The 19,414-nt window shown below is 66.1% G+C and overlaps 1 protein-coding gene across 1 annotated transcript; it reads left to right on the top strand.

Moving 5' to 3' along the window:
• The first annotated feature begins 4,288 nt into the window (after positions 1 to 4,288).
• On the top strand, positions 4,289 to 18,541 carry MUC6 (mucin 6, oligomeric mucus/gel-forming). Its single transcript, XM_064491808.1, has 32 exons — positions 4,289 to 4,349; positions 7,299 to 7,361; positions 7,702 to 7,942; positions 8,012 to 8,138; positions 8,409 to 8,499; positions 8,573 to 8,682; positions 8,856 to 9,063; positions 9,254 to 9,376; positions 9,756 to 9,876; positions 9,986 to 10,124; positions 10,219 to 10,323; positions 10,454 to 10,526; positions 10,612 to 10,749; positions 11,012 to 11,173; positions 11,256 to 11,350; positions 11,451 to 11,583; positions 11,674 to 11,923; positions 12,001 to 12,053; positions 12,143 to 12,252; positions 12,717 to 12,868; positions 13,032 to 13,173; positions 13,328 to 13,438; positions 13,779 to 13,964; positions 14,033 to 14,272; positions 14,433 to 14,589; positions 14,745 to 14,885; positions 15,062 to 15,124; positions 15,677 to 15,709; positions 16,149 to 16,337; positions 16,478 to 16,726; positions 17,309 to 18,400; positions 18,519 to 18,541. The coding sequence occupies exons 1-32, from the start codon at positions 4,289 to 4,291 to the stop codon at positions 18,539 to 18,541; spliced, it is 5,181 nt and encodes a 1,726-aa protein (XP_064347878.1).
• Positions 18,542 to 19,414: the final 873 nt, after the last annotated feature.

The raw sequence follows: 19,414 nt of genomic DNA, 5'->3' as shown, positions 1-19,414 counted from the left end.
GACCCTAGGAGGAATGCCTGCCCCAGCCCCGTACAGCACCCTCCCTGGCTGCCCCCTCACGGCCTCGGGGCCTCACCTGTGGCCCTGGCTCACTGGCTGCATTGTTGCCCTTGGCAGGGTGGCTCCCAGCAGCTCAGGACAGGGCTGGGGGTCTGGAAGGGCCAGCAAGAATCAGGAGTTGTCCTGGAGTGCACAGAAGGCCCGAGAAAGTGGTCGAGGCAGCTGGGATGTGCTGGGGGAGCCCGGGGCCCTCTCAGCCGGGGGGCCTGCAGCTCACAGGGAGGGATGTCTCCAGAGAGAAGGGGCTGCAGGTGATGGTGGTCAAGTATGACAGTGGGGAGGGAGGCAGAGGAGGAAGGAGGGGAGCCTGCTGGGACACCAGCCGAGCAGCCCAGCCCGGGGCTGCCACCAGCTACACGTAGGATGTTGGGGCAGGAGTGGGGCAGGGCTGGGTGGGTGACTCTCACCCCCAGGCCTGAGGACCCTCAGAGATCTTTGCTCCAGCTATTCTGGCCCCAGGGTCTCCTGGCCTGCCCCACTTCCCCAAGCTTCTGGTGCCCAAGGGTTGGGTCCAGCTCTCAGACCAAGCAGCAGAGGGCTGGGGCCGGGGCACAGGCCACTCTCGGCCTCACATCTCCCCTCCCACATGGCACAGAGTCAGCCTGGGCCACCCTTCAGCCCCCCTCTCAGCGCCGGGGGTCCAGGCCAGTCCCAGCCTTGTGCCCGGACTTGCAGGAAGTCACTGCTGGCTCTGCAGCAGAGCACCCGCCATCCCCACACTGGCCGGTTACAGCTCCCAAACACCTCCTGGCCCACTGTCCGCCAGCACAGAGGCTGGTTCCCCTCCCAGGCTGAGGAACCTCCCCAGTGGCCCCGAGCCACCGTTCTCAGTCCTTTGACCTGAGGGATTAGTGGGGCCAAGCCTTGGGGGGTGAAGGCCTCCTGCCCTCCCCCAGGGATGCCACACCAGACAGATGGGGCCCAGGGGGGAGCCGGCCCCGAGCCCCTTTGGGAGCTGCTGGGAGCACCTGCCGGCTGTGAGCTCCTCATGCAGGCCCTCGGCCGCAGGCGAAAATCTGGTCGGGGCTGCCCAGGGAGTCAGGGCCTGGCGGACAGCAACCACCCTCCCAACTGAGCCAGGACGCTGGAAACGGTATGCAGGCCCCATTCCCTGGACACTGGGTTCTGGGGATGGCAGTCAGCCCAGGACAGGCCTCAAGTCCTCAGGTCCATTCGGGCTCCCAGCCTCATGGCCAACCTAAGCCCCGGGGTGCCTGGCACCACTCAGGCGGCCACGCAGACGGAAGGTGAGGCAGGGCAATCTCCCGCTTGTCCAGGCTCAGCACCCCGGGCCGGCCAGTGGGACCAGCCCTTCCCACCCAGCCTGTGGGGCCAAAGGCAGCACGGCCTCATCGCCCGCTGTTTGCTCCCCGCACGCATTCAGCAGCAGAAACGCCATGTGCTGCAACTTCCTGACAAAGCAGCCTGGGAGGCCCCGGGCACCAGCAACGCCAGAAGGCCAGAGCTGCCTGCAGTGACAGATCCTGGCGTGCACAGCACGGTTTTTCCAGGAAACAAATTGGGTCACACATACACACACACAGGCTGCAGCGGTCCAGGCCCTGTGGGCCATCCCACTGCAGGCTGGGTGACATCCAGCCCCTGCCAGGGCCACATCTGTATCCCTCTAGCTGATGGGGGTGACACTAGACCCCAGTGAGGGGACTCCCTGCCTGCCACAAGCCCCAGCCCCCCCCAGGCCCTGTAAGTTAGTGACCCAGGAGTGTCCCATGACCACATCTCGCTCCACCCGTCCCCTGATGTGTCCAGAGGTGTGGACCCCACCAGGTGCCAGAACACACAGAGAACAGGCATCGGGCCCCCGTGGGGGCAGGCTCTGCCGGGAGACATGACAGCACCCAACGTGCAGGGCACTGCTTGGAGAAGGGGACAGAGGAGGCAGTCAGTAGAGGGGAGACAAGGGACATCTGGGGGTCAAGGCCCAGGGTCGGTAGCCCAGGGTGGGTGAAGCAGCTGGGGGCCTCCAAAGGGTCCAGACAGAGGGACAGAATGTGGATGGTCTGAGAACAGGCCCAGGGCTCAATTCCACTGCCAGCCCCAGCTGCAGGGAACCCCAGGGTCAGCCCCACCCCAGCCCACACTCACACTGCCCACCTTGGGCTGTGCCCAGGCCCCGGGGGTGGCTTTATCTGGTGGGATATGGCCCAAGAAGTCCCTCAGAGCCTCTGCTGAGCTGCTGGTCCCAAGGCCCAGTGGGTCACCTCCCTGTGTCCCACGTCTGGCTGCCCTCACCCTCCCGGAGCCCTGGCTGGGACTGAGGCCAGAGGGAACGGCTCACTCTTGCCCCTCAGAGACCCCAGCCCCGACTCATCAGCCTACCCTGGCTCTGCACTTGACGTGTCATGAGCCCCCCTGAAAGTGGGGGATCCCCGAGAGCCGGGAGAGCCCCCATGGGGGCCCCGCAGCAAAGATGGTCGCATGAAGCCCACCGCCTGTGCGCCCAGGCCACAGGCCCCTTTGGGCACGGTCCCTCTTGCAGGGACCCCACCAGCCGGGGAGGCTCCAGAGTGGGGGCGCCCTTTACTCAGCCCTGCCCAGCCGGGCGCACTCCGAGGCGTGGGATTCCCCTTCAAACAGGGCACTGAGAGCATCAAGGGGAAATGACTGAGACAGGGGCCCTGAGAGCAGCCAGGACCGTCCCCCTGCCCCCCGGGCCAGGCTCCCGCAGGCCAGCAGCTCAGAGTGGTTTCCTGTTAAAACAACTTTCTGTTAAAACTAAAGTTTATTTAAGGTAAACACACAGCATCTACTGCTTTGTGCGGCTGGGCCGGCCGGGCCACCAGGGCCAGGAGCAGGTAGCCCCCTGCCAGGCCAAGCAGAGCTGGGCAGTCTGTGAGGTGGGGGGGGTCCGGGCCCGGGGACGCCGGGGGCCCTCGGGTCCCAGACACAGATTCTCTATGGAGGGAGCCCAGGGCCCTCGCGCCCCAAGTCTCCATGGGGCAGAACTGCCCTCGGGAAGGGGGACACAGAGGCCTGCACTCCCGCTCAGGGCAGGACTGCCCTGGAGAGGTCACACCCACTCCTCCTCTCGGACTGCGAGCGGGTCCCACGGAGGGTCCCAAACACTGCTGTCCCCAGCCCTCTCCTTGCCTTGACCCTGACCCCAGTCATAACCCCCGATCATGACCCTCACCCTATCCCCTCGCAGTGCTGGCAGACAACCTTTCAGGGGACAAGTGCCTACAGGCCCCACCCACTCTCTGCTCCCCGACATGCCCCCCCAGGAGCCACGTCCTTCTCCCAGGGGTTGTGGGCCAGCCCCTTCTCTGCCTGAGGGGTCGGAAACCCTGAGGCCGGCACACAGACCCCACAGAGATGCCCCTCGGATGGCGCCCCCAAGGCCACGCACGCCTGCTGTGCCTGAAACAAGCAGCTCAGAGCCTTGTGGGGCCAGAAAACTGGGGGCCCCGGGCTGTAGGAGAACTACTCTGTCCCGCCCAGGACCCAAAGCCCCAGGAGGTCCGCGGAGGAGGGGTCTCCAGGAAGGAGCTGGCCAGCCAGGGCCCCTGGGCCCTGGGATGTGCTGTCAGCCCCGAAGCTCCCCAGGCCTGCAGGGAGGTGTCTGTCTGAGCCCCGAGGCCAGCTGCCTGTTTGTGATCGCCTCCCACCTGGGACCCCACCCTGAAAGGCGGTCTGGACCGGCTTTACCTCCGGAGGGTCCTGCCGCTGAGTGGCCTTTCCCCCCAGGGTGGGGGTGGGCCCCAGCGTGCTGGCGACTCTTACGGACGCAGGGTCCAGGTGGGAATGCAGGTCCCCCAGGAGCTGTCCGTGCAGCACCCTAGAGCAGGTGCCTGGCATCTCCGGGACAAGGCCCCTCATGGTCCCCAGGGTGTGGCTTAGAGTGTCCATGCTGACCCCTAGACTGAGCCCCAGGAAGGCCCCTGGCAATCAGCCTGGAGTAAACACCGGAAATGTTTGCAGGACCCCTGCTCAGAGGTGAGTGATAATGGGGCCTCTGCCCGCTGAAGAATTTTCCAAAGAAGCCAAGTCCTGATAAAGCGGCACCCAAGATCCTGTTTGGCCGCCTGACCGCCGTGGCCATTACTGGCCTTGAGCGTGGGGTGCCGGCGGGCGTGGCAGGGGCAGGGCCCAGGCCCTGTATAAGGCATCCAGGGCTGGCCACTCAGGCTGCACAGGTGCAGGGAGCCTGCCCGGTGTCCCACGGCGAGAGGGGCCGGGGCTGGCTGCGACCTCTTCTCCACGCACCATGCTGGGGCCCTGGCTGCTGCCCCTGCTGCTCTCCTGCGGGGGAGCCCTGCTCGGCGCCGGTGAGTCGGGGCCCGCAGGCCATGCACCAGCAGTGGCCAGATGCCCTCAGAGGGCCCCTGCGTGGGGGAAAGTCTTCCTCGCCAACTTGGCCGGAGGCAGGCTGGCTGGCCACACGGACACTGTTGGACGGGAGCGGGAAGGGAAGCCAAGCCCTGGAGGCCCCTCCTCGCCCCGCGGCCCTCCCACACTTGCCAAGGCCAAGCCAGTGGGAGCCAGAATGTGCGGGAGGCCGAGCTCAGGGCATGTGCCTGGGGAGGAAGGCTGCTGGGCTGCAGGAGGCAGGGACTCCTCGGGAAATCGGGTGTGGCAGACGTGGACCTGCTGAGAGGACCCTGGGGGTCCCAAGGGGCAGCCAGAAGGCATGCAAGGGGCCTTGTGGGCATTAAAGTTAAAAGACTCAGATGGAGACCCCGGCTCTCAGGTCCTGGCCCTGGACAGACGAGCCACTAAGTGGGCTCTGAGCCTCAGTTTCCCCATCTGCAAAAATGGGGATGAGACCTCCGTTTTGTGTGGCTGCCGTGAGGATTGAAAAAGTGGGAGACCGGAGGCGGCCGCCCCACCCAGAGCCCACCCAGCCTCACCCACTGGGCCGCTGCGCAGGGGGCGGCCCTACTTCCTTCCCAGGTCCCTTCAGCCAGCCACCTAATGCTTTCACCTGCTCTGACCCTAAGAAGGGCCAGCCCTGAGGGGTCCCCTGATGGCCTGGGGGAAGCGCCTTCCTGCCAGCCACGGCCCCAGGCCCTCTGCATCTTCTCCACCTGCCTGGGAGCCCAGGTCTCCGAGCCTGCGGGTCGCACTCCTGCCTTCTTCCTTAGTCCTTGCTTCACGGCCCCGACCTCGGCGGCCCCAGAGCCCCACCAGCCTCGGCTTGGAGCCAGGGGGCAGTGCCTGGCCTGCGCCTGGCCATGGCCCAGGCACTGGGGACAGGCTGTGGACTGTGAGTCCAGTGGGTCTCCCCTGGTCCCATGTCCCCCCTTCTCTCCCACGAAGCGCCTTCCGCACCTACCAGGCACCAGCTTTCCCACCAGTGGTGGCTCTGAGCAGTCAGGACCCCAGTCCACCAGAGCCCACCTCCCTGGGCCCATCCCTGGCCCTGGGGACGCCCAGACCCAGACCCAGAACCAGGTGGAAGAGGGAGATGCTGGGAGCCAGCTTGGGTGGGATGCAGGCAGGCCTGCAGGTGTGGCAAGGGGCTGTGGCTTTGGGGAGCCCTGCAGTCCAGGCTGTGAATGCTGCATAGGGTAGTGGGATGGGGTCTCTCCGCCGTTCTGCAAATGCTCTTTGCGCGCTGACCGAGTGCTGCCGCTGGAGGAAGCAAGAGCAGAGGCCCTCGAAGTCTGAGGCTATCAGACACTGGGGTCTTGGGGGCTGGGGGTTCTGGGACGGAGGCCCCTGAGCCAGGCCAGGGTTGACAGAAGGGGCAGGGCAGGCGGGGCTGCCAAGCATGCAGAAGGAACAGCGTGTGCTCCAGCCACCGAGGCCTGTCCAGCACCAAGAAAGGCCAGCGGTGGCAGACCAGCCCGCCCTGCGGGCCCTGTGGGTCCAGCTAGGGGTCAGTGCCTGTTCTGAGAGGGATGGGAGGCACAGACGGCCCTGGAGGAGCAGCGGTGACACTGCTGGGGTGGGGCCACTGTTCAGACAGCCAAGGCTGCTGGCCGGGTAGGGACCGGGCAGAGCAGAGGACGGGAGACCGGACAGGACTCAGGTGCTGGACAACGAGGGGGAGCAGCAGCGGGGCCACCGCATGGGGGCTGGGGAGTGACTCCGGGCATCGAGGTGGGCAGTGGTGAGCCTAGAGAAGGGCCCCAGACATGGATCTGCGAGTCAGTGCTGCAGAGGAGGAGGGCAGGGCCAGGTGTCACCGTCTGCCCGGCATGGGGACACTGCAGCCACCTGGCAGGCGCCCCTGCTCCCTGGTGTCACCCAGGGAAACATCACCAGCACTGTGGACCCACAGAGCTGAGGCGAAGGGGCAGGGCAGGGGGTGGGCAGGAGGACCAGGACCCCATGGCCTGCACTTAGCCAATGAACCTGCCGCCCGCCAGCACGGGGGCCGAGGAAGGGCTGCAGCAGGGCAGGCGCAGAAGGCGGGGCTGGTGCTCCCCCGCGGTCACCATGACCAGTGTCCCGGCAATCCTCTGGCAATGGCCAGTGCAGTCCCAGGACTGTCTGGGAGGCTGACGGGGAGGAAGGGAGTGACAGAACGGTAATCTGGGCCACAGGAGAGGGAGAAGCTCCCTGGGGAGCCTCCGGCCTCTCTTGGCCTCCCGGACCCCATGGGGAGACCAGGCGGCCAGCCACACACCCTCAGCCAACTCACCCCACAGACACCTGGGCCCCCCGCACTCACGGTCCACCCAGCCCTGCTAGGCTGGGGCTCCCCACCTGCCACCCATGAGGCCCACAGGGGAGCCCAGCTGCCCAGCTAGCCCAGGCCCACGTGAGCCCATGGGGAGCGAGCAGGACCATGAGCCTGTTTATCAGATGCCCGCCTGTCTGTCCAGCACTGGTTTTCCTTGTCGAACCCCAAGGGCCTGGAGCATCTTGAGAGACAGCGAGTGACAGCCCGGAGCCAGGCGGGCACCAGCAGGAGCCGGGGAGCCGGAGGACTCCTGCCCACCCAGCCTGCCCTGAGGCCCACACGCTGACTCCTGCCCCCCAGACACTTCCCGGCCTCCTCACCCTCAGGCTTCTCTCACTGCCCCTGTGCACTCGGCCTCCCTGGGGGGGCTCTGGGGGCAGGGCTTTGTTCCCACTGTGTCCCCAGCCCCAGCAGGTGACCGCTCAGGCCCCTCAGTGGTGACCAAGTGAAGGACCAGAGGGAAGGCGGAGCGTGGGAAGCACAGCGCCCCCACAGCCCCAGGCCCGGCTCAGCCCTGTCAAGCTGACCGCCGCGGCCTCGGCAAAGGGGGGCAGTCCCACACTGACCGCAGGCCCTGTCCACGCAGGTCTGGGTGACAGACCCTTGGTGACCCCAGGCCTCCGGAGGCTGAAGGACTCTTGGCAGACAGGTAAGGGGCACGGGCATCCTCCTGTCCTCAGGAGCTGCCCCGAGTACTAGGCCACACCCCGGTCACAGGGTGGTCGTGGTCTGGGGCTTCAGCTACAGAAGGGGCTGAGCCGACCCCTCGCCCGGGGGAGACACACCCATTCTGCCAAGAGGGGCGGGGGTCCTGCAGGATGGGGGCTGACCTGCAGCTTCATGCCCTACAGACCCCAACCAAGACAAAGGCCTGCACTCCCATAAGGCTTGGTGTGGGAGGCAGACCCCAGCCCAGAGCTGGATGGGGGGAAGGCCTTCCTCCCACCCACCCCAGGAGGGCTCTGAGACCCCGCCCCCTCTCTCCACAGCTGCAGACGGGGGCCGGTGCTCCACCTGGGGGGCCGGCCACTTCTCCACCTTCGACGGCCACGTGTACGACTTCTTGGGGACCTGCAACTATGTCTTCGCGGCCGTCTGTGAGGACGCCTCAGCCGCCTTCAGTGTCCAGCTGCGGCGAGAGCCCAGCGGGAACATCTCCCGGATCATCGTGGAGCTGGGGGTCTCCGTGGTCACCGTGCAGAAGGCAGTCATCTCCGTCAAGGACGTGGGGTAGGCCGTGGGACCGGGCCGGGCGGCGGGGGCCAGAGGGAGCGGCCGCTGACTGCTCGCGCCCCACAGGGTTGTCAGCCTGCCCTACACCAGCAACGGCCTCCAGATCATACCCTTCGGCCAGAGTGTGCAGCTGGTGGCCAAGCAGCTGGAGCTGGAGCTGGTGGTCATGTGGGGACCGGGCGCCCACCTCATGGTGAGGACACGGCAGGGGTGGGGAGCGGTCCTCTGGGACAGGGCGTGGGCTTTGTGGTGGCTGTGTCCTCACTTGAAAAGGAGGACAACCTAGAGAGCACGAGAGGTGCCGGGAGGAGGGGCGGGCAGTCCCTGGACCCCGACCTGCCTGTGAGGGGTCTCCGGGCCCCGGAGCAGGCGAGAACAGCCTCAGCGGCTGGGCCAGGGGTCCTGGGGCCTGGGGGGCCCTGTGCCCTTCCCGCCCCCTGACAGCAGCGCCCGACCCCTCCAGGTCCTGGTGGAGAAGAGGTACATGGGCAGGATGTGTGGGCTGTGTGGGAACTTCGACGGCGAAGAGACCGATGAGTTTCTGAGCGAGGACGGTAGGTGGGGTGGGGCCCAGACCGCCCTGTGGCCCTGGGCCCGCAGTGCTGACCCACCCCATTCCGCCCCCAGGCAAACTCCTGGAGCCCCACAAGTACGCCACTCTCCAGAAGCTGGATGACCCCAACGAGATCTGTGCCCATGAGGCCGTCCCCCGCCCCCAGGTCCTGCAGGCAGAGCACGTATGTGAGGACTCAGGCTCCCCGGGGTCGGAGGGGCCCTTCAGCAGGGGCAGGGCCAGCCCACAGGGTCTGACAGGGTCGCCGAGGCCAACGACACCCCCAGCATTCCAAGTCACACGTGTGGTGTGGGACATGGCCTCGACCTTCATGACCCTGAGTGGCCCTGTGCCCAGGCCCAGACCTGCATCCAGCTGCTGACCCTGGTGTCCCCCGAGTGCAACGTGTCCCAGGAGCCATTCCTGCTGAGCTGCCAGGAGGACATGGCCGTGTGCGCCCAGCCGGGCCAGCAGGACTGCGCCTGCGCCACGCTGTCTGAGTACTCGCGGCAGTGCAGCATGGCCGGCCAGCCCGTCAACAGCTGGCGTGGCCCTGACCTCTGCTGTGAGTCCTGCAGATGGCGCGGGGCAGGGTCCCAAACACTGTGTTCCAGATCCTCCTTTGCCCACTCCATCCAGGAGACAGAGAAGCCCTGCGGGGAGGGGGGCTGGCCACATTCTGGGCCAGGGAGGGCTGGGTGGTGGGGCCCTGGGCCACCCCAGCCCCTCTCACCGGGGCGGCCACGGGCCTGTAGCCGTGGGCCAGTGCCCGGCCACCCAGGTGTACCAGGAGTGCGGCGAGACCTGCATTCGGACCTGCTCCAACCCCCAGCACAGCTGCTCCAGCTTCTGTACCTTTGGCTGCTTCTGCCCAGAAGGTGAGGGCAGCCACTCTCCCAGGACCCTCAAAATGAGCCCAGAGGCAGAGCGTCAGCCCCTGTACCACCCAGAGGCCTGGAGCCAGGACCTACTCTCCCCAGTAGAGAGACATTGCTGGGACTTGCCCCGGGGAGGGCTTGGCCGCCACTGCTCCCAACTGCCCAGGGGCTGTTCTGTGGGGAGCAAGGGGGTGGGCAGAGGCAGGGATTGAGCTGGACAGGGCCTGCCGCCCACCAGGCGCAGCACTCAGCACCAGGAGGGCGGGAGGCTGCCAGGCCGGTGGGGCTGAAGGTGGAGGCTCTCCTGGGGTGGTCTGCAGGACAGGCTGGGGCAGGCTGCCCAGCAGGAGGGAAGCCCCAGGAAGCCTCTCTCCTGCAGGTACGGTTCTGGATGACATCTCTGCAAACCACACCTGCCTGCCCGTCTCCCAGTGCCCCTGCGTGCTCAGTGGGGTGGTCTACGCCCCCGGGGAGGTTACAACAGCCGCCTGCCAGACCTGGTGAGTGCAGGGCACCTAGGGGGGCATGTAGGCAGGACAGGACAGAAGAGCCAGAGGCGGGGCAGCCTCAGCCCTGGGGGCCGGCTGGGTCATGCCTCCCTGCCCACAGCCGGTGCTCCGGGGGCCACTGGGAGTGTGCGGAGCAGTCCTGTCCCAGGCGCTGCGCCCTGGAGGGAGGCTCCTTTGTCACCACGTTCGATGCCAGGCCCTACCGCTTCCACGGCACCTGCACCTACATCCTCCTCCAGGTAGGACGCAGCCTCCACCTGGGGGCCCGCCGCGGGGCAGGGGGCCCGCCACGAGCACCCCGGGCCCTCTGTGCTGAGCTGCCCCTCCTCCCAGAGCCCCCAGCTGCCCGACGGGGGCTCACTCATGGCCGTGTATGACAAGTCTGGGTACTCGCACTCGGAGACCTCCCTGGTCGCCGTCATCTACCTGTCCAACCAGGTGAGGCCACCTCGCCCTGCAGCTGTGGCGCCCACCCCAGATCCCCAGGCAGATGGGTCCCAGCTCCTGCTTCACCCTGCCTGGCCTCCCCCACTCACGGCCCCCCTGACTCAGGCCTCCCTCCCTCCAGGACAAGATCGTCATTTCTCAGGACGAGGTGGTCACCAACCACGGGGACACCAAGTGGCTGCCGTACAAGACTCGTAAGTCCTCAGCCCCCACCTGGCCCTGGGGCCTCACTGAGTGGGTCCCAAAGCAGGCCCCCTGCTGAGCCCCCTGTACCCTCAGGCAACATCACGGTCTTCAGGCAGTCCTCCACCCACGTCCAGATGGTCACCACCTTCGGGCTGGAACTGGTGATCCAGCTCTGGCCCGTGTTCCAGGTGTATGTCACTGTTGGGCCCCAATTCAGAGGCCAGACCAGAGGTGAGCCCCTCCTCCATCTGCCCCGTGTCGGCCCAGCTGCTCTGTCCCCACCCCGGATTTCGGAGGAGGAGGGCCCAGCAGAGCCTCATGCTGACCCAGCACAACCAGCGCTCTGGGCCCCAGGCCAGTTCTATCTGGCCCTCCCACGGGTGTCGCAGTGCTGGCCCCTTGCACTGGGCGGGGTTCAGGAGTAAGGGCTTTTGTAGAGTGTGGGGCAGGACAGGGGCACAGACCGGCCCACCCTCACGTCTGGCCGGCCCAGGGCTCTGTGGAAACTTCAACGGGGACACGACGGACGACTTCACGACCAGCATGGGCATCGCTGAGGGCACTGCCTCGGTCTTCGTGGACTCCTGGCGAGCAGGGAACTGCCCGGCCGCGCTTGAGCGTGAGACTGACCCCTGCTCCATGAGCCAACTCAACAGTGGGTGTCGCTCAGGGGCTGGGGGGAAGGGGTGGGCAGGAACCCCGGGCGGGCGGCTGACTCACGCCGGCCTGTATCCCAGAGGTGTGTGCAGAGACCCACTGTGCAGTGCTGGTGAAGGAGGGCTCAGTGTTTGAGAAGTGCCATGCCACTGTGGACCCCAAGCCCTTCCACAAGGTGGGTAGGCCCGTGGGCAGCAGGGGCGTCACAGGGCTGCACCCTCAGGGGTCTTGGCCGGGCAGGAGGGTGGGTGCCCACAGCCACTGTCTGCCCGCAGAGGTGCGTGTACCAGGCCTGCAACTACGAGGAGACCTTCCCACACATCTGCGCCGCCCTGGGCGACTACGCCCTCGCCTGCGCCTCACGGGGCGTCCTGCTCCAGGGCTGGAGGAGCAGCGTGGACAACTGCAGTGCGTGCGGGCAGGGGGCGTGCGGGCTGGGCAGGTGGGCGGGTGGCTGGGGACCACCTCCTCGAGGGCCTGACTCCGGGTCCCCTGCAGCCACCCCCTGCACGGGCAATCAGACTTTCAGCTACGACAGCCGGGCATGTGACCGCACGTGCCTCTCACTGTCCGACCGCGAGGTCGAGTGCCACCCTAGCGCCGTGCCGGTGGACGGCTGCAACTGCCCCGAGGGCACCTACCTGAACCACAAGACTGAGTGTGTGCGCAAGTCCCAGTGCCCCTGCCTCCTGGACAACTCCAAGTTCATCCTGGCCGACCAGTCCACCATGGTCAATGGCGTCATCTGGTGAGCAAGGGGGTCGGGCGGCCACCCGCCTGCAGCCCAGCCCAGGGCGGCACACTCACACGGCCTCTCTCCCGCAGCCACTGCTCCAACGGGCGCCTGAGCTGCCGGGCCCAGCCTCAGATGCTCTTGGGTGCGTAGCCGGGGCCGAGGCTCGAGGAGCTGGACTGCGGGCACCGGCTCTTCTGCTCCTACCTCACCCCGGGCCCTGTGTCTCTGCAGCAACCTGCTCGGCCCCCAAGACATTCCAGTCCTGCAGCCAGTCCTCCGAGGACAAATTTGGGGCTGCCTGCGCCCCCACCTGTCAGATGTTGGCCACTGGCACCCCCTGTGTAAGGCTGGGCAGAGGGAGGGGATGAGAGCCTTCCCCGGAGGGCGATCCCCACCTCCTGCGGACGCCATGGGGAGACTTGGGTGGGACAGTCCCACGGTGGACACCCCCAGAGCCTCTCCATGACCCACAGAGTGTTTCCACACACCCCGCAGGAAAGGGGGCCATGCCCCATCTCCACCGTCCCACGATGAGTGTGACTGGCAGCCTGGCCACCATGCTGCTCATCTGTGGGGCTCCCCGAGGACTGTGGGCCAGGGGCCCCGGCCAGCTTGGGGAGGGGACAGAGTAGCCCAGCCACGACGCAGAGGCACTGGACCAGTCCCTCAGGGAGGGGCAGCTCTGCTAAGAGAGGCCCAGAGCAGACTGGCTGCAGGGAGCAGGTCTGGCAAGAATGCTGGGGGCGTCTCAGAAGGGCCCAGCTGGGGCAGCAGCCAGCAGGGCCGCCCACCCTCCTCCCTGCAGGTGCCCACCAAGTGTGAGGCCGGCTGTGTCTGTGCCAAGGGGCTCTACGAGAACGCCAGCGGGCAGTGTGTGCCCCCCGAGGATTGCCCGTGCGAGTTTGCAGGCGCCTCCTACCCCCGCGGCGCAGAGCTCCATACCGGCTGTAGGAGCTGGTGAGCCGCCACCCCACCCGCAGACCCTGGTGGCCCAACTGTTCTCAAGTCTTAGGGGCGGGGGCGGGCAGGGGCCCCTGCTAACCCACTGTGGTCAGGGCCCCGCAGGGGTGCGTGTGCCGGGGTCCACCCAGAGCCCTGACACAGCCCACCTGTCCCACAGCACCTGCTCTGGGGGGACATGGGCGTGCCAGCAGAGCAGCCACTGCCCGTCCACCTGCACCCTCTACGGGGAGGGCCACGTAGTCACTTTCGATGGGCAGCGTTTCGTGTTCGATGGCAACTGCGAGTACATCCTGGCCACAGTGAGTGCCGGCCTGGGCATGGGGCGTGGGGCGCAGGGCCAATGATTGCCGGCCTGGGCATGGGGTGTGGGGCGTGGGGTGCAGGGCCACAGTGAGTGCCGGCCTGGGCGTGGGGCAGAGGGTCCGCATCCTATTCTATGGCCTGTTCCCACAGGATGGCTGTAGTGCCAACGACTCACAGCCCACCTTCAAGATCCTGACAGAGAACGTCGTGTGTGGGAAGTCAGGCGTCACCTGCTCGCGGGCTGTCACGGTCCTCCTGGGGGTGAGTGTGTGGGGCCTCCCCAACTTCCTGGGGGTCCAGGGCCTGGCCGCTCTGGGCCTTTGCCACCCTCTGCCCAGGCCTTCTAGTCCCCACAGGGGCAGCAGTGTGCCCCGGAGACGGACGGCCACGCAGAGGGGAGGGATTCTGCCACAAGCCCCCTCCCAGCCCTCGGGACAGTTTCCAGGGCGTTCTGAAACCCGCCAAAGGCAGGCTCTAGCGGGAGGCCCCTGGCCCAGAGCGAGCTGAGCCGTGGAGCGCTCAGACGGCAAGGCGGAGCCCAGCGGCATTTAGTGGCCGCCCAGGACCTGGGCGGGCAGCTGGTGACGGCCGCGCCCCACAGGGCCTGTCCATCGTGCTGGCAGACAGGAACTACACGGTCAGCGGGGAGGACCCCGGCGTGCGCTTCCAGGTGAAGGCCGGCTCCTTGTACCTGGTGCTGGATGCCACCGTCGGCACCGCCTACAACCTGACCCTCATCCGGAACAAGCACATGACCCTCTTCATCAAGATCGCACGTGCCTCCCAGGTATTCGCCACCCCCGCCCCGTGGCCGGGGTTGAGGGCTGAGCCGCCCACTGACAGCCGCCCCCGCAGGACGCCTTATGTGGCCTGTGCGGCAACTACAACGGGAACATGAAGGACGACTTCGAGACCCGAAGCAAGTATGTGGCATCCAGCGAGCTAGAGTTCGTGAACTCCTGGAAGGAGAGCCCGCTGTGCGGGGACGCCACGCGGGCGGTGGACCCCTGCAGCCTCAACACCTTCCGCCGCTCCTGGGCCGAGCGCAAGTGCGCCATCATCAATAGCCAGACCTTCGCCGCCTGCCACAGCCAGGTGAGCCCTGCACACCCGGCCTGGTGTGGGCCTCGCCTCGCGGCAGCGTGGCTCCAGACCCAGCGGTCAGGAGAGCGGCCCCAAGGACCAGGCGCAGACCCCGCCCGGGCCACGAGCGCCCCGCATGCGGGCAGCTGACGCTGAGGGCCGGCTCCCCCAGGTGTACCGCCTGCCCTACTATGAGGCCTGCGTGCGTGACACGTGTGGGTGTGACACCGGCGGAGACTGCGAGTGCCTGTGCGACGCCGTGGCCGCCTACGCCAAGGCCTGCGTGGACAAGGGCGTGTGCGTGGACTGGAGGTCCCCAGACTTCTGCCGTGAGTGTCCCACTCCTGCCCACAGGCCACCCAGGGGTCAGGCGGGCGGCGGGCTGTGCCCCCCAGAGAGACTCCACAGGGGGACCCTGAGCCTTCCGGGCCCATGTGCGGGCTCCCTGGCTGGCCCTGCCAGTTGATGGTGCCCTTCCTCCCAGCTGTCTACTGCGACTTCTACAACACCCACGTGCAGGTGGGCGGCGAGTACCAGTACGTCCATGAGGCTAACTGTACATGGCACTACCAGCCGTGCCTCTGCCCCACGTGGCCGCAGGGCTTCCCAGGCACCAACATCGAAGGTACTGGTGCAGAGGAGATGGGAAGAGGGAACAGCCTGGAGTCATCAGGACCCCAGCGGGCGGGAGGTGGGGGAAGCTGCATCGGAGGGACGGAGAGGGGAGGGACCAGGCCTGGGGAACGGGGCTTCCGGCTGCGGGCATTGAGGTCCCGCCGTGCTCTGCACCCCCACCCCCAGGCTGCTACAACTGCTCTCAGGACGAGTACTTTGACCAAGATGAAGGAACATGTGTGCCGTGCAGTAAGCTCGGGACTGCCTGACAGCCCCCCAGGGCCCCCCAGCTCTGGCACAGAGCTCCCAGCCCACCAGCACCTCCACTCCCCAGGGCTCTGCCCTGGGTGCTGAGACTCCCAGAGACTAGGGCTACCAGAGACAGGGGAAAGGACTGAGCCCCCTCCCCTTCCCCGCTTCCCAAACATCCACTCCCATAGCCTCCAGCTTCAGGGCAGACCCGGGCCCTGCCAGCCTGCTGGGGTGTATGCGTGCAGAGCAGGGGTCTCCTTGGAACTCAGCAACAGGTGGCCTGGTGGGCGATGGACACCACCTGCAGCTACCTTCGGGCTACAGCCCTGGCTGGCCCCTCCACTCCCTGGCAGGCCCATCAATGCAGAGGTAGGGCGATGGGGAGGAGGGGAGCAGGGATTAGGGGTCCAGGCACTTCTGCAGTAGCTCCATCTCTCTGGTCCTCTGCCTCTGGGGACACACCTGAAGGCCCTGAAGGGCCCAGGCAGGTGGGGGCAGGGAGCGGGGCAGGGGGCAGGGCACCGCTCCTGACCACCGCTCCTCTTGCAGTGCCGCCGCCTACCACGCCGCTGCCCACAACAGGTGATTGCATACATACTAGGTGCCAAGGTGAAGCAGGCTTTCCCCCCGGGGCTCTTCCCTGTTCTGCTGGACAGCCCCCAGCCAGCCCGGCCTGTGGCCGTCAGCCCAGGGGGAGCAGCAGCCGGGCCAGCGGGTGTGGGGCAGGGCAAGGAGCGTAACTGGGCTGTCCCTGGGGCTGCACCGCCTGCGGGAACGGCCACTGCTGACCAGAAAGCCAGACAGGAGGGGCACGGCAGGTCCCACGGTGGCCCTACTGCAGAGCCACTGAGCACGGCAGGACACAGAGGTGACAGCCTGCCCTGCTGGGACTGAAGCTGCCCTCTGAGAGCCACTAGCTCAGTGCCTCCTGCCCAGCCCGTGTGGCCTGGGGGCCCAACAGGCTAGAGAGGGGTTCCTCCCAAAGGCTGTGCTGGGCCAGCCCCTCACCCCACACTAACAGCACAACTACCCGACTCAGGCCTTCCTACCACGGCCACCAGGCCCACCACGACCATGCCCAGCACCACCGGTCTCAACTCCACTAGACCCTCGTCAAGCTCCCCAGACACACCTGAGGCTCCCATCCAGACCTCCCGCCTCCCATCCACGCCAATGGCCACAGCCAGAGCCACAGCCCTCTCCTCCGTACACACAGGGACAGCCCCCACCACCCGGAAAGGGCCAACACACTCCGTGGGAGGTAAGGCCCCAGGGTAGAGCTGCACCATGGGAGAGGGGCCCTGCAAGAGGGGTCACAGGGGATGTTCCGGACACTGTTTCCTGCAGTGTCGCCCAGAACCACCTCTGCTATCACCACACGGGCCACATCGGCGCCAGCACCGACGGCAACCGCAAGGACAACAGCCACAGGACCCACAGTGACCCAGGCCACAACGCAGCCCACAGCCTCCTCCATCACTGCAGCCACACAGTCCACAGCACGGTCCACAGTGCGCACAACAGCACTGCCAACCCCAGCGATGTCAAGGACCTCCACAGGGCCGCCCTCGAGTAAGCACGTGCCCACTCTGGGTCCCTGCAGGGGGCTATAGCAGAGCAGCCCCGACACCCAGCCTAAGCTGTCTGGGGATGCAAGGCAAACACACAGGCTGGGCTCGGCAAAACAGAGGGGGACAGCTCTCCTCCACAAGCACGCTCCTCGCACACACCTCCAGCACCAACACAGCCCAGGTGGTCCACGGGCCCCATGGGGGCAAGGGCTGCCAACAGCATGCTACCCAAGTGCAGGCCCCAGCGCTCAGCCTGGGCCACAAACCTCTGGTCCCCCAGACCCAAGGCAAGAACAGAAGCCCTGTCCCCAGGTCAGTGGCCGGGGTACCATCCAAAGAAGGCTGCACTGAGAATCAGGCTGAGGGGACAAAAGCCACCCAGGAATGCAGGAAGGGGCCCCGAAAATCACCACTACCAGCTGACATGCAACAAGGAATGAGGAAGGATGACTGGGGGGTCACGGGGAACGTGAGTCATCAAGAAAACTCTCAGACCCATCCAGGTACAGCCAAAAGCGAAAAGTGAGCAGGACACAACAAAAGTGAGGGTGGCCCACAGAGCACAGCGCACCACAGCGACACAGGTATCTGACCAACACTATTTCTACAGCGTCCTCAACCCACGGATGGACCAGCGAAACGGCCAACACCGGGGACACACGGCACACGGAACGCCCGCAACCAGAAGACAGCACGACAGGCGAAACAACACCGCACACCAACCTGATAACCACATCGACAACACCCAGAGCCGAGACATCCACGGGCCCCAACAAGCAACCCCCATCGCAGGCGCCGACACGCACGCCCACACCCACGCCCACACACGATGACATGCCCACTACACCACACACGTCCCTCACCACACACTTGACCCCCACGGTCCCTATGCCCACCACCTCCCACACTTCACCTCCACCCACGGAAACATCCTTCCAGACCACCACCATCTTCCCGACTCCGTCAATGCCACTGACCCTTCCCATCCATCTGTCAACGTCTGCCACCTCCCCGGGGACCCCAACCTCTCACCAAGCTCCCAGAACCACATACACACACTCTTCGTCCACCACCACACCGCCCACAGGCACCACACTGACATCTACCCCCCTGAAGACCACGGGAACGGCACCAATACCCACAGCCCCGCCACTCACCACCATCACGAATGGGACCACCCACGGCCCCAGCTCACTCAGCACAGCCAAAACCTCCACTTCCCCTGTATCACACTCGCCTTCCACTCTCCATCCTCCAAACATGTCCACACCACACACCACCAGCTCCCCCTCCACCACCAGCAGAGGCACTGGGACCCCCGTTACAGTTATCGTCACCACCACGGCCTCACCCACACCCACCAGCTCCCACACCTCGCTCACAACACACTCCCCCCGTACGATCCCTGTGCCCACCACCTCCCACACTACACCTCCACCCACGGAAACATCCTTCCGGACCACCACCATCTTCCCGACTCCATCACTGCCACAGACCCTTCCCATCCATCTGTCAACATCAGCAACCTCCCTGGGGACTCCAACCTCTCACCAAGCTCCCAGAACCACATACACCCACTCTTCGTCCTCCACCACACCGCCCACAGGCACCACACTGACATCTACTACCGGCAAGACCTCGGGAACGGCACCCACACCTACGGCCCCACCACTCACCACCATCACGACTGGGACCACCCACGGCCCCAGCTCACTCAGCACAGCCAAAACCTCCACTTCCCCTATATCACACTCGCCTTCCACTCTCCATCCTCCAAACACATCCACACCACACACCACCAGCTCCCCCTCCACCACCAGCAGAGGCACTGGGACCCCCATGACGCACAGCATCACCACCATGGCCTCACCCACACCCACCAGCTCCCACACCTCGCTCACCACACACTCAACCCCTAAGGTCCCTGTGCCCACCACCTCCCACACATCGCTCAACACACACTCCACACCCACGGTCCCTGTACCCACCACCTCCCAAACTACACCTCCACCTTCGGAAACATCCTTCCAGACCACCACCATCTTCTCGACTCCATCACTGCCACAGACCCTTCCCATCCATCTGTCAACGTCTGCCACCTCCCCGGGGACCCCAACCTCTCACCAAGCTCCCAGAACCACATACACACACTCTTCGTCCACCACCACACCGCCCACAGGCACCACACTGACATCTACCCCCCTGAAGACCACAGGAACGGCAACAAAACCCACAGCCCCGCCACGCACCACCATCACGACTGGGACCACCCACGGCCCCAGCTCACTCAGCACAGCCAAAACCTCCACTTCCCCTATATCACACTCGCCTTCCACTCTCCATCCTCCAAACACGTCCACACCACACACCACCAGCTCCCCCTCCACCACCAGCAGTGGCACTGGGACTCGCATGACACACAGCGTCACCACCACGGCCTCAGCCAAGCCCACCACCTCCCACAGCACGCTCACCACACACTCCACCCGCACGGTCCCTGTGCCCACCACCTCCCACACTACACCTCAACCCACGGAAACATCCTTCCGGACCACCACTGACTTCCACACTCCGTCAATGCCACTGACCCTTCCCATCCATCTGTCAACGTCTCCCACCTCCCCGGGGACAGCAACCTCTCACCAAGCTGCCACAACCAGTGACACCCACTCTACCTCTTCCACTGCACCGTCAACAGACACCCTACTGACATCGA

Source organism: Camelus dromedarius, chromosome 12 (genome assembly GCF_036321535.1).
Source record: "Camelus dromedarius isolate mCamDro1 chromosome 12, mCamDro1.pat, whole genome shotgun sequence".
Taxonomy (NCBI): domain Eukaryota; kingdom Metazoa; phylum Chordata; class Mammalia; order Artiodactyla; family Camelidae; genus Camelus; species Camelus dromedarius.
This window is presented reverse-complemented; position numbering and strand designations above follow the sequence as displayed.

What these genes read in the sequence shown, in the direction of transcription:
- MUC6 (XM_064491808.1), top strand. Translation starts at nt 4,289, where the DNA reads ATGCTGGGGCCCTGGCTGCTGCCCCTGCTGCTCTCCTGCGGGGGAGCC. An exon ending in GCACCTACATCCTCCTCCAG is followed by an intron (nt 10,125 to 10,218) that starts GTAGGACGCAGC and finishes CCCTCCTCCCAG; the next exon opens with AGCCCCCAGCTGCCCGACGG. An exon ending in CACGCCGCTGCCCACAACAG is followed by an intron (nt 15,710 to 16,148) that starts GTGATTGCATAC and finishes CCACACTAACAG; the next exon opens with CACAACTACCCGACTCAGGC.